Source organism: Papaver somniferum, chromosome 9, assembly GCF_003573695.1.
Source record: "Papaver somniferum cultivar HN1 chromosome 9, ASM357369v1, whole genome shotgun sequence".
Classification (NCBI taxonomy): Eukaryota; Viridiplantae; Streptophyta; class Magnoliopsida; order Ranunculales; family Papaveraceae; genus Papaver; species Papaver somniferum.
The window spans coordinates 5,735,101-5,748,993 of NC_039366.1; the positions used below are offsets into that span (position 1 = coordinate 5,735,101).

The 13,893-nt window shown below is 35.5% G+C and overlaps 1 protein-coding gene across 2 annotated transcripts; it reads left to right on the forward strand.

Annotated features, from left to right (window-relative positions):
- The first annotated feature begins 817 nt into the window (after window positions 1-817).
- LOC113311069 (dnaJ homolog subfamily B member 9-like) lies at window positions 818-3,868 on the forward strand. Of its 2 annotated transcripts, XM_026559917.1 has the most exons (5): window positions 818-1,289; window positions 1,396-1,558; window positions 2,813-2,845; window positions 2,965-3,059; window positions 3,206-3,868. In XM_026559917.1, the coding sequence occupies exons 1-5, from the start codon at window positions 972-974 to the stop codon at window positions 3,422-3,424; spliced, it is 828 nt and encodes a 275-aa protein (XP_026415702.1). In that variant the 5' UTR covers window positions 818-971; the 3' UTR covers window positions 3,425-3,868. The 2 variants fall into 2 exon arrangements, with proteins under 2 accessions (XP_026415702.1, XP_026415703.1); XM_026559918.1 differs by lacking the exon at window positions 2,813-2,845 and having other exon boundaries at window positions 821-1,289.
- Window positions 3,869-13,893: the final 10,025 nt, after the last annotated feature.

A 13,893-nucleotide genomic window follows, 5' to 3' on the forward strand; every position in this document is an offset into this window, starting at 1 on the left:
GGCATTCCCGGATTATTCGCGAACCGTTCACGAATTTTACGTATTCCGAATGATACGTCCGCTTAATTCGCCATAAATTCTTTAGCTTTTACTTTTCAAAGACTCCACTTTTTGGGCTTTACTGCCTTACGAGCATACACGACCGAATATTAGACGTGTTGTAATTTTTATGAAACAAAAACGACTGAAGAGATTTGAAGGTGAAGGTGAGAGAGATCTCAAACTCACTAACCAAGCATCTAAACCACCATACGACGTCCTCTTGGATAACTAATGTTGTATATATTATTAATATCATCATATTAAGTTTATTTTTTCGTTAAATAACTCACACATATGCATAAAAATTGGTCTATGACCTTATAAATACAAATTATTTGTTATATATAGATACCGAATTTTCAGAGCCGAACTCACATTTATAAATCGAATTATACACATACGTATGCCGTTCCGAATTACTGACGAATCACGTCCCGTTGACCGAATTTTGGACCGAATCTGGATTTTACAAAACCGTATAATACTCGTACGTTTGCCGCTCCGTACGTTTGCCGAATCCCGAATTGCTAGCTAGGACCTAGACCTCCAAATCTTTTAGGTGCACATACCTTTTTCCATCCAATAAGTTGTCGTGGATGATCGGTGGTAAAATTATTCCACCAGTAACGAAAGTTTGGAGAAGTTGATGTTTGAAGAGTACGTGAGCAGCCAGTAAGATAAGGGAGAACTATTGAAGCGGTGAAAAGTGAAAACTACTCGTATATCATTCCCTCAGACAAAATCTGCACCTTGACTCGGAGTGCCCATTCTAAGTTCAGCTCTTAGATTTGACTTTATTACAACACGAAGTAAAACAGAACACCACAGAATCCAAATCCATTCCAGTTTACACAAGAAGAAGATAATCCCTACACCATGAGACCAAAAACATCCTCCTCTCAGATCTCTCTCTTTCTCTAGAATTATGCATGGAATCTCTCTCTTTCTTTTCTCTTTCACCTCCCTTTTATCGGATTGCTCAATCAAAATCATTCACACCCATTTACAGATTCAGTAAACATAACCAATTCGAGGTTCACTTCTTCTCTGTTTCCCAAATTTGTTTCCCAAATCTCAGTATTAAGAAGAAAAGTGGGAGTGGGTTTGTTGTAAGAGCTGCTAATCGTGGTGGTAATAGTGAATCTCCATATGATGTATTAGGTGTTTCACCTTCTGCAACTCCTGGTGAAATCAAGAAAGCTTATCGAAAACTTGCACTCAAATTCCATCCTGATGTTAATAAACAGGTACCCTTTTTTATGCAGTTTGTTTGTTTGATGAAATGACTAAGAGAAACTTTGATAAGTATGCAAATTTGATAGTGTTTTTTTATTATTGTTGTTGGATGTATAGGCAAATGCGCAAGAGAAATTCATGAGGATTAAACATGCGTATAATACGTTGTTGAACTCAGAATCACGGCGTAAGTATGATTACGGAAGAGGAGAAACTGGTGGTTATTCAGCTTCGAAGAATCGAAACAGGAAAGGACAAGAGGAGGAGTTTTATGGGTTTGGTATGTCCTCACCCCTATTTTGTTGTATTGTTTTCGTAATTGATTTATGAATTGGATTGAGGTTATGAATCCGGATCCGGATACCATCATGCTTGAGCAGTTATATACTACAAACTTGAAAAAATAATTTTGTTCCTTGGGATTGTGTTAGTTCTGTCCTTAGCACTTCATACCTTACCAGATGGTGGTGGATTTTGTGGGTTGTATTTTATCAATTGTGAATATGCTTAATTCTTAGCCTAACATCTCTACAAGCATTGTTGCCTCAATCGGACTCAAGCTTTTCCATTTGTTTGATCTAAAAAACTCGAGATTCCTCCTCTGAATATCCTACTCTGTGACTATATTTGTCAATTGCACTGAAGTTATGAAATTGGAGGTAAATACCGTCATACTAACACAGTTACTATTACAATGAACTGGAAGTTCCATGGGACTGTTAGCCGCCAAGTTGTTTAGTTCTTTCATTAGCACTTCATACCCTATCAGATGGTGATTGATATTGTGGGTTGTGTTTTTATTGGTTTGTGTTTGCAACGTAACACACTGTAACTGTGCTGAATCCCGTAGCCTAATGTACCTCTAGAAGCAGTGTTAACTTAATCCCCGGGAGATGAGTGAGTGGTACTAGAAAAGAATTGCAGTGTTCCCTTGAATATTTCCACAATCTAAATCGTTATGTTTCATTCCAGGACTCAGGCTTTTCCAGTTTTGTGGTCTATGAAACTCGAGCTTCTTCTTTTGATTATTCAATTCTGACTCATTCTTATCCTGTTCTATTCAACTCTACTGAATAAAAAGCAAGCTCAGAATTAGTTGTTATAGACTGTGACTTTACACAACTTGAATTTCTTAAGAAGGTATACTGGTATACCCTCGTTAATCTGTACTCCATAGACAGCATTGGCAATTGCTTGGGCTCTCTATATTCTGCAAATGCTCATCGAAACTGAGATGTGCAGTCATCGGCCACTGCTATCCACCCATAATAAACACTGCTAACCTCTCTTCTCACCTGCTTGGACCCAATCCTTTCTTCCACGATCTTCTATTTCAAACAACCCTGGGCTTCTAGGTACACGTCTCCATCACTGCACTACTAGGCACTTACATTTCATTTCTTCTTCAGTTCTAAACTGCTTTCTACCTTATTGAAGGTTGTGAATATTTCTGGTATAATTGTTTGTCGTGTCCTGTATCATCAAATGGGTAAGAGTTCCTTAAGTCTTATGCATAACTCGGTTTGTTATGCAGGTGATGTTTTGAGGGATGTACAAATAACAGTAGGTAGTCTTTTGGTTTACCGTTTCCATAACTATTGTCATACAATATTTCAAGATTGTACTAGACATTCAAAATCCTGTTCTCTTCTACCGCTAAGAGCTACAATTTTTTTTGTTCTCTAGGGGACTTCTTTAGGGACCTTCAGGTGGAGTTTCAAAACTGGGAAGCAAGCGCGGCATCACAAGGGAAGCCCAAGAGCTTGTGGGAAGAGTTAGCAGTGAGAAACTACTACTCCTTTAGATTATTTTTTTTCTTGAATGAAATTCTTAAATCTTTTGTAAGATTATCACGAGAAAGTTCTAAAAAATCTAATACCTATAAAAATAAACGGCGTAAACACGTACTTGAACTTATATTCTACAGGACATTGGTGAAGAATTTGTGGAGTTTCTAGAGAAAGAGCTGAACATAACAGATGCTAATGTCGAAGATGGAAACAACACAAAGACTGCAGAAGGCAAAGCACGTGAAAGTACTGGGTCACAGAGAGCGGGAGCTGATGTTCGGAGTGATGAGATTGAAGATAACATTGACGAGATTGAAGCCACTCTTGCGCAGTTGAAAAGGGAATTAGGACTCTAGTAAAATCTGTCTTACTGCAGTCATTTTCACATGGAACGAGAAAATGATTTGTGTATTAGAGAGGCTACTTACAAGTGCAGTTTTATCGATCAAGAAGGTAATCTATTGAAGGCAACTCAACTCTCTGCCAAAGCATCATCAAACTCGACCAAGTTGCTTGCAGGAATTTCATGAAGCTAGCTAGCTTGATACCGCTTAGCTTCATGATATGGTTAACATCAGCCAGGGCGGCACATCATACCATGTTCATAAAAAAGAGGATTACTTCAGTAGTTCAATGACACCAAATGGTGGAAACAATTTGTAAATGCTTTGCGTTCATTCTTTGAATGTTGTTTTGTGTCTGCTATTTGGTTTCTTCTGGGGAGTGGTGCAGAGCAAACCTTCCGTATGTGACATCTGAAAACTTGTGAAATTTCGACACGTACTGTTTTCAAAAATTCCAAAAACAACATTGTGGACTTTTTGCAACATTTTTATACCTTTTTTACCCTCAAAATTTCGGAGCCCACTATAAGTGCACTCCAAAAATTGCTCCTGCTACATTTGTCATGCTTGAATACATCATCATCTCTCGGGTGGGACAGGGAATTTAATCCACCGAAAAAACCGGAAACGGATCATTTGTCCAAATATTTTTAAAACAAAGTTCAAATGAACGAGTAAAAATTAGTATGGGTGAAATGGACACCTAAAAAATAACAAGGATGAAACTGGATTCATCTTGACTTAAACTTAAAAAATAACAAGGATGAAACTGGATGCATCCTGATGTAAATTAAAAATAAGAAAAAATATTTGAAAATGGGTAGGATGAAACTGTTTACATCCCGACTATTTTACGTTTTTGTCCATTTAAATAGTATCAAAATCTAAATGTCATTTTCACCAAGAACTGTTTTGATCTTTTTAATCAATTTTGTGGGGAAAAAATCTCTAAATATACTCTGTACATTAACTAGTGCGCATTGTACTTTAATCTGACCCGTACAACTCTTCAGCAAAACAGACCCTTAATCACGATATCGACACAAATTATTGAAAAGCCATGCTACTAGGAAAAATCCGCGGAACAACCTTAGCCACCATTTCAGCAACCAAAGCAATATATACAGTTCATTTCCCATTACATTTTTCATACGATTATCCTCTCACCTAGCCAAAAACAACAAAACCAACAGTTATGTCTGCAAGAACGAAATGGAATGGGGAGGATCTGCGAGAACTAAAGAAGCAGACTTTGAGTAACCCTCGTGAATCAAGGAGCAGGCTTACCCGTCGTGAGCCCAGGAGGAGCAGGATTACCTATCCTGAATCACAGCCCTCCGCACAACCTGATGATCGTCAGGTCGCTCCTACACAAGGAGAGCCAACAAGGATTAGCAGGGTTACCCATCGTGAATCACGCCCCGCACAACCTAATAATCGCCAGATTGCTCCTACACAAGGAAAGCCAACAGGTGGAAGGGTCACTTTAAGATCTAGTAGGACACAACCTCTGGATCGGCCATCCACCCGCCACAACTATCACGAGGTCCGCCAGACCACCACTACCATGAAGTCCACCACCACCACCACCACCAGGTCCACCACCACAACCACGGAGATCTTGATGTCGTCCATCTATGAACGTTGTTAACAAGGAGTGGGGGAATTGCAGCCGTGCCTCTTCTTGGTGGTAGAAAATTCTGCATGTGTATTCTGACTTGATACTTAAAAATACATAAATTTAAAATTAGATCAGGTTTCATCTTGACTTGATCTAGTTTTTATTTGGGTTTCGTTAATAGTTATCAGCAATTGGTATTTGCTAAGCTTCTTCGGAATCTAGGTGCATGATCCATGTGTTAATTAAAACTGTACTTCTCAGTTATATATATATATATAATATGTTGTTTGTAATGTTTCCAAAAGAAGATAGCAAGAACCTTCTTTATAACCAACTTTATAATCTTGTGATTATTATTTTTTGGGCAGGGAGAGATAGTTTTTAGCACTGAGCATTTTATGATTCTAGCGGTAAGAGATCCGACTGATCCATTTCCGGCAGTGTTAATAAGAAGAGTTGTTTTAACATTTAGAAATATCGCCATCCACCAATGCAAAAGTCTTGGTCAAGAAAGGAGGCGCACCGCCCAACACCAAATAGTCCGTCTCTCTAGATTAAGACTGGTGTGCATGCGCACCACCCCCACCTCCCATGACTTTGTGTGATCCATTTCTATCACAGTCCCCACGAAAACATAGTAAGGAAGTAAGAATTTCTTGCTGGGTTCACGGGTTCTGCCGGAAAGGAAAAAACTGATAAAACTGAGAAAGCCACAACGTAGTAGACTCCATGTTCGGCGGTACTGAGGGAACAATGATGAACAAAAACTTTCCGGTTGCCCATGGGTGGATAATGACGCGACCGCATCATATCTCTCGCGGTTTCTGGAAGCAATAGATAAGAGACGACTTGTAATATCACCTTAGTGCGGAATGGAGACACAAAAATAAATCTCCACCAACAGAAGTTGAATCTCCAGTTGTTTTTTTTTTTGAAAGGGAAGGTTTTTCTTTTTATTGAACTCCAGTTACAAAGAGAATTGCAATCCGGCATTGCATGCACATTCGTTTTAGGCCCTAGTGATTTCTTGGAACATGAATGATTGAGCTCTTAAATCTTCTAGCTCCATCCATGGTTTAGCACAAGATTCATGTACAAGGTATTTTTTTTCTTCACGGATTAGGAACTGTTGCCTGTTGCGATGTTGAATCACGAATCAGAATCCCAGCGCTTTCACTATTGAATGAGTATTTTTTCTATTGCAAGGCTCATTTGAGATTTGATTGGTAAAGGAATCAAAAGAAGAAATGTGGAAAATAAACAATCAAAAGACAAATCACAAAACTTGCATAAAAATAAAAAATAAAAATTGAACTCTTCTTAACGTTAAAATATGCAACCTTAACCGACAATTTGTCGTGTGACTCCAACTGAACTTGGTGAGTAATCAATCTTGTTTAATCAATCTTCTTAACTGACAATATGGGAAGGAAAAACAAGAAAATTAGTATTCATTCAAATGTAATCAATCTTGTTTCCTCGTTTTGCATATTAATTTTGCTAATTGGTGAGTCCAAACTTTTTCGTTGTGTTTTCTTCTCTAGTGTGTTGGCAAATTTTTGTCTGATTCAGTTTAAGTCATTGTATACTTTCTCTAAAAGCGTTAAACACTTAAAATCCCGTTGGTTTCAAATAACAACAATATCCCGAGCAAACTTCCGCGGCGGAGAAAGGCTTTAATGTTAGGGGAGCTAAGTGGACTAAATCTTAAAATTGATGGATTTACATATTTACATATATAAGATTTATTTTATAGATATGCTTAATCAGGATCGTTGAACTTTCCAATAAAATATGCAAGAATTGTTAATTGAGAATACCTGGTAGCGCTAATCCGTGTTACGATACCGATCATCTTTGTATGAGCGGTAATATCTTGTGGAGGTCATGGTTTCTCTCTCTTGACCTTAGCCGTTATCAGTAATCTCTTTCATGGATACAATGGCAATGGTTATTGTTTCCCGTAGAGAGAGGACCAAGTTCCTAGGGTTTTAGTATTTGACATTAGATCTCGACTGTCCATCAAGGAAGAGCATAAATAGGATACTAATTCCTTCTATAAACCATTGAGTATATATTTAGCAGTATCCTAAATATAACCAGATTTTCACATGGGCCCAATAAAGATAATTATCCTATAAAAATTATCTTACATTCTCCCACTGGTCCATGTGATAATCTATAAATGGTTAATTGCAGGAAACATAGGGCGCGCGTAATTGCTAAATAATAACTTTAGTGGTTAACGTAATACCTTAATCAAATAATCTATTCATGCGAGTCATAGCGGTTGCAATTGTCTTGTTATCAACATGTTCCCTTCCATGTACCACAACATGAGTACCTTGTCCAACTAGGCCTTAAATAAGAGTATCATAATGGTCCAATGATGTCTTTGAGAAAGACGATTTATGTTAACATTCATCCATTCACATAAATGTATACTAAACATGGATATAAAAATAATTCAGAATAACATTAATAAGAGTAAGTGTCCAAAAGTAAGCACATAAATTAGCTGAGTTCAATAATCAATTACTCCCACAGACCTGAGATTTTAATCTTTTATTAAGAGGTCTTAATAGGTAATTATTCATTAAGTGCATCTCCGAATGCAATTGTGCTTAAGCGATAAATGAAAAACTATTGTTTCTGATTTCCTGATTCACGCATATATACTCAAGGTTCATGTGTTTTGTTCCCTTCGTATACATATCGTGCTTTAATGCTGCGAAGCTAAGACGATAAATTTCAGCAATGTAAAGACAAATCTTAAGTCTCTAAGTATCGCAGTCATAAATATTCAAACTCAATTGTGGGACTAGTATTAATTAATGGATTCTTCCTTTATAGAATCCATACATCCACAAAAATTGAAGTCTGTAAACCCAATCAACTCTTGTTGGGTTCGCTAACTAATTATAAGACATAAGTTAAAATAGTATCTCAAATTTCTTGGTAGCTTTCCTGTAATTTGTTTTTCTATTTTTTAGACATTTAGTTAACATACCAACAACTTGTTATAAGTTTCATATCAGAATTAAGACGTAATGAAGATTAAATTTATATCTTCTATCCAACATGAAATAAAATCTGTTAAATATGTTATTATCTCAAAATTCCTTGAATATTCGATATATGCCTTATATGAGAGCTTTAGTAACCCATATGATATTATTGTCACATGGTAAGCTTCATTGATATCGTTTATTTCAAAAAAATATAGAGATATGCATAAAATCAAGATCACTACTCGTAGGTAGTATGTCTTAACATACAAGACCAAGAGTATGAATTTCTCCCATTGATCTTGAGGTATATGCATAAATCTGTAATAATTTCATCCAAAACTTGAAACATTTATAGTTTTGTTGAATTTCATATACCATTATGGGAGGATGCTTAAATTTCATACTTTGATTTCTGAAATTTATAGACTAAAATTTATCATTAATAAAGGCTATCTTCAAATTTAATTAATGCAACTCTTAGGTCATACTGAGCTACTAATAATACTTTGATAATTCTGGATAAGTCTTTCTTTGACACGAGAGAAAAACTTATTTATAATCAATGCATCATTTCAGAGTATAATCTTTGGCAATAAGTCTTGCTTTACCGTTTAAAATTGCTATTACAGTCGTATTAGGTCAGAAAGACCCACTTTCATACAACTGATTTGTGTCTTTCGAGCAATTAAAGAATATCCGAGACTTGACTTTCAACCAATGATTTTTGCTCACATAGCATCAATCCATTACTCAAAATTATTACACATAATATTTGTGAACCGAAAACCGAGTCTTTGCCATTCTATATCAAAATGTAATAAATTCTTCTAAGAAAATCACTGAAACAACATGAATAACTTTCTTTCAATCTCTGTTGAGACCTTCTTAATGTTGGTTCATGGTTTTATTAAAAAAATTCTTTATTGGAAGTAGTTATATTATGGAGTATTGGATCAGTAATTTGTGGTCTTTCATTATCTAACATTCTGATAATGGGAAGATTCACAAGATTTGTAGAAATCTTAAATGAAGGGATCATTATCATGATTTCTTGAACAAATATATCTACGTACTCCCACTGATTATGCCATCATTAACGAATTTATATTTTCGGTTTCAATAAGTCTCATACTACGTTTAGCACGTTAAAGAATACCATTTGAATCATTTAGGAAAACCAATGAACTAGCAATAGTTTCCAAATCCAATTTTCATTCTTTGAAATGTAAGCCCTCACCTCCAACTGAACAACCATAACTTAAAGGTGATTTAAACTAGGTTTCCAGCCATTCTAGTCCAAAGTGTGTCTTTGAAACTGCTTTACTCGGAATTCTGTTTAAATTACATATTTGTTGAAAGAACATACATTCACTGATATGCGGTCATTATGCATAACCCATCATGATTCTAACCATTTTCATAAAAGTATGATTTTGCCTGTTGTTATACACCATTATGCCAAGGATAAGTTGGCCTTGTGTATTGAGCAACAAATCCAAACTTTTGGAGATACTACGTAAAATATTTAGGATATTATCCTGTTTTTCATACCTTTCACAATATCCACCACCTTTATCAGACTTTATGGTTTTCACTTTCTCTATAATTGCCTCTCAATTTCAATAATGAATGTTCGAGAAAACATCTACGAATTGAGATTCATAATACAATTCATAGATGTACACCGTAACGTGAAAAGTCATAAGGTGATAAACAATTTTATATTCCAAAAAATTGGACCATTAAAGGTCTACAAAATAATCATAATCAACAATTAATAAGAACAAAAGTTGAGATTTATAATAGAAATAAATGACAATTAAGCTTACAATAGTTTCATACCTTCAATAAGACTCTCCTGTGGGTAAAACCTTATAAAGGAACAATGCGAGACATGAAAAACATCAGTAGATATTTTTACCTTCTGATACACACAACATTATGTTTGTTTAATACTACAACTAGAATCACCTGTGGGCAACTCACGTCCTAAAATGTATTAACAAACTCGAATAATTCTAAATGTGTTCAACCTAATATAATGTGAATTGTAGTCACCTGTGGGCGACTATTATTTCACATGTATATGAAATATTTAGATAACCTTAATTCTTGTTTAAACTTGCGAACCAAAACTATTTGTGAGCAGCATTGTTCTAATAGTTAAATCAAACTAAGAGGACTCAAAACATACAACACTTACAAGATAAGAGTTTAGCATCATTGTGGTGATAACTAAACTATCAAGCAAACATGTATAATTGCAAATATCACACTAGCTTTTCTTGTGATATTGCATGGTCCCACTCAATGATATGGACATACTTGATCTGATCATAGATTTAGTCGATTATAAACAATTATGAGTAACCCTAAAACATTAATCATAAACCTTTACTCAAAGACATGTCATCATATATAAATTATAAAAATAACAACACCCTTTAATTGAAAAATGTCCAAACATAATGAACCGTGAAACCAGATTGATTTAGGACATATTCAGTCAAAGTCAAACCTCTCGGTCAAGGTTAACAGTTTGATAAGAAGCAAGGAAAACATTATTGAGTCATCAAGGTCATCAAATGCTCAAAGTCAACACTGGTGAGTTACATGTAGACTTGACAGACATAATCGGTCCTAGTTGATGGACCTAAAGTACTGTTAAGCTATCTTGAAAACGTTAAGGCCAACTTTAAAGTTTTAGCAAACATTTTGACCCATTAAGTAACAAAACATCTTTTCATATGTAACTCATAACACGACCATTCACCAATGAATCACGTACCCAAAATGATTAGATCATCTATTCGACTGAAGACTTAAGATGCCATTAATTGATTAGCTTTTTAAACTGAAGTTTAAAATTAGAACAACGAAACAAAAGGCTTACCTGATTTCCAAATGGGAAACTTAGGCGCAGACCCAAAAAAAATAATATTTTCATTGTCAGGCCCACAATTAATTTTTGGTACCGTGACACCCATAATTATTTCTCGGACACCCAAAATTATCCGAAATTATTAAGAATTAATACATAACTCGTTATGCATACTCTTTTTTCAGGCATAACTCGTTATGCAGCCAAATTTTTCAGGGGTATAATTGGCAATGCAACTTGGATATAACATATCTAAAAATCCGCGCCTTGGAATTTTACAAATTTTATATCGTTGGAAATCTTTTTAAGAGAGATACACAACGAGTACAAACAACAATATCAAATATTTGTTTTTCACGAAGAAATCGGAGGTGATCATCATTTTAGGCTAAATTTTCGAAAACTTGATACATAACCATTAAGCAGCCACCAAAAAAGATGCATAAGACATTCTGCAGACGCATAACGAATTACACAACCATTTTCTCGACTGCATAACACATTATACATATGCGTAACAAAGTTATTTGGCCATTGTTTTGGTTGATTTTAGTGCGTACATAAAAAATTGATGCATAACGCATTATGCATCTATATTTACGGATGCATATAAGGTTATGTATCTATTTTCTCGATGCATAAAAGATTGTGCAACAATTTTCTCGATGCATAATGCACTATGCAGCCATATTTTCGAATGCATAACAGATTATGCATCAATTTTCACGACTGCATAACATGTTATGCAGATATTATTGTAGGTGCATGACTAGTTATGCTCTCTTTATTTTTATTGGTTTCAATAGTGACAAAAAAGTTGTTGCATAACGTGTTATGCAACCATTTTCTAAATTGCATAACAAGTTATGCAACAACTTTTGTATATGCATAACAGATTATGCAACCATTTTCAAAGCTGCATAACGAGTAATGCATCCATTTTGACAACTACACATATAGTTATATAAATATTTTAAAAACAAGGAAATAGGGGAGAAACAAAATCAAAACCAATTTCTTGTTTTTCAAAGCTGCATAACGAGTAAGCTCAACCAGTTTTTGGGAACAACCAAACCATTGTGGTAATTTTCTCATTTTCCTTTCAAGGATGATATGTATGTGGCAACATTTCCCAGCAGCATCACTTTATTCAAAACCCCACAGCATCTAGTCCAACACCAAATCTAAATCACACCCATCTCTTATTTCATTTCAGGCTCATAAGAACTTCAATCTTTCCTCCTCTTTGTCACTGATTTTCGGCAACATTAGATCCCCAAATCCTGCTCATTTCAGATTCACAATTTTCCCCAAACATCTGCAAATTCAATTCACAATAAACCAAGTTTCATACCTCAGATTATATCAACGACACAGACCCATACTTCCACCACCAGTTCATATCCTCTTTGCCATCCATACAAATTCAGTTTAAAACCCATTCAATCAGAAAACAAAAGCTTCACTTCCACCTGAGTTGCAGCTCAAAATTTCGCTTGAATCACAAAGCTGACCATGCCATTCCTTGTATTTCTTGACTGCTCAATCCCATGTCTTGATTCTACGGAAATAAACCCACCGGCCATGGCTAGATCGACTACAATCTCGACTGATTTATGCGCAGAATTTGACACACATTCTTCCTTTAAACTTGAGCTATAATCTCCTCATAAACTGAGCCACTGATTGATCCAGATACCCAACAAAATCCGCGACTTTAGTAGCTCAATTTCCTCCATGTTTCTGGTCTAAAACACCAACAAATTCTCTACATTCTTCCTTCTTCCTCTCGGATTCAACTAGGGATCTTGCCCGTGGTGAACAACCATCAAATTCATTGCATCTGCTAATGAACAATCCCCATCTCAATCTCCAGCAAACACAAGAAGAAATGTAGCGCCTGCTGCTTTGAAATGATGAAGAATGGGATTTATCACCAGGAATTAGTTTGGTTTTTTTCACGGGAAAATCCCTAAATTGGCTGAAAATTTTGATGCATAAAATTTTGTAATTCACTGAATGGGTTTGTAAAGCATGATTCCCTAACAGCAAATCTACAACCCAAACTCACTTCGAATCAAGATTTTGAAAACAAAAATCAGATTTGTAAAAGAGAACAAGCAAAGTTTTTAGAAAAGCTTTCTCAATGTTTTGTTTATAAAATCATCAGATCTAATAATAAAAAGAGTAAAATGAAAAAAGTGAATAGAGAATTCATCCTCCTTAGGATCGATTGTTGATCAAGTTTTGTCCGGATTTCATTTTCTTATCAATCTCTTCATCTCCGTTTCTGCTTTTCTCTCTTATTAACAAATATTCTCTTCAACCATCACCAGATTCGGCAGCAGCTTCAACTTTGTTCGATTTGTATCCTAAGAATCAATAGAGAAGAAACTCACAGTAGAGAAGAAGAAGATAAGGAATTGAAGAAGAAATTTTGCGGCGTGTGAAGAAATATAATTTTAGAAATTCTGGGTGTGGGAGAAATTTTACCTCAGAAAAAGGGTGCGCGCCTGAACTTTTCTGAGCGTGGGTTTCACAGTGGAAGAAATCTGTAAAATGGGTTTGGCTGTAATTTTCACTTTCCAAATTTGTATGCAAGTCTTAATCTTATGGCCTATTTATTTCTCAAAGCCCATCAATGTTAACCACAGGCCCAATAACAATTATCACTGATCTAAAGTTAATGATAAGGCCCACGCTTATTACATATATCATCGAGGATGATCATGGGTTCTAAACACAAGCTCTAGATGCCAACTATAAGATTTATTTTATAGATATACTTAATCAGGATCGTTGAACTTCATGATAATCACACAATACATATGCAAGAATTGTTAATGGAGAATACCTGGTAGCTCTAATCCGTGTTACGACACCGATCATCTTTGTAGGCGCGTTAATACCTTGTGGAGCTCATGATTTCTCTCTCTTGACCTTAGCCGTTATCAGCAATCTCTTTCAT

Coding starts and splice junctions, on each gene's coding strand:
- LOC113311069 (XM_026559917.1), top strand. CDS start 972: ATGGAATCTCTCTCTTTCTTTTCTCTTTCACCTCCCTTTTATCGGATT. Junction 1,290..1,395: donor ATCCTGATGTTAATAAACAG/GTACCCTTTTTT, acceptor TTGGATGTATAG/GCAAATGCGCAAGAGAAATT. Junction 3,060..3,205: donor GCTTGTGGGAAGAGTTAGCA/GTGAGAAACTAC, acceptor TATATTCTACAG/GACATTGGTGAAGAATTTGT.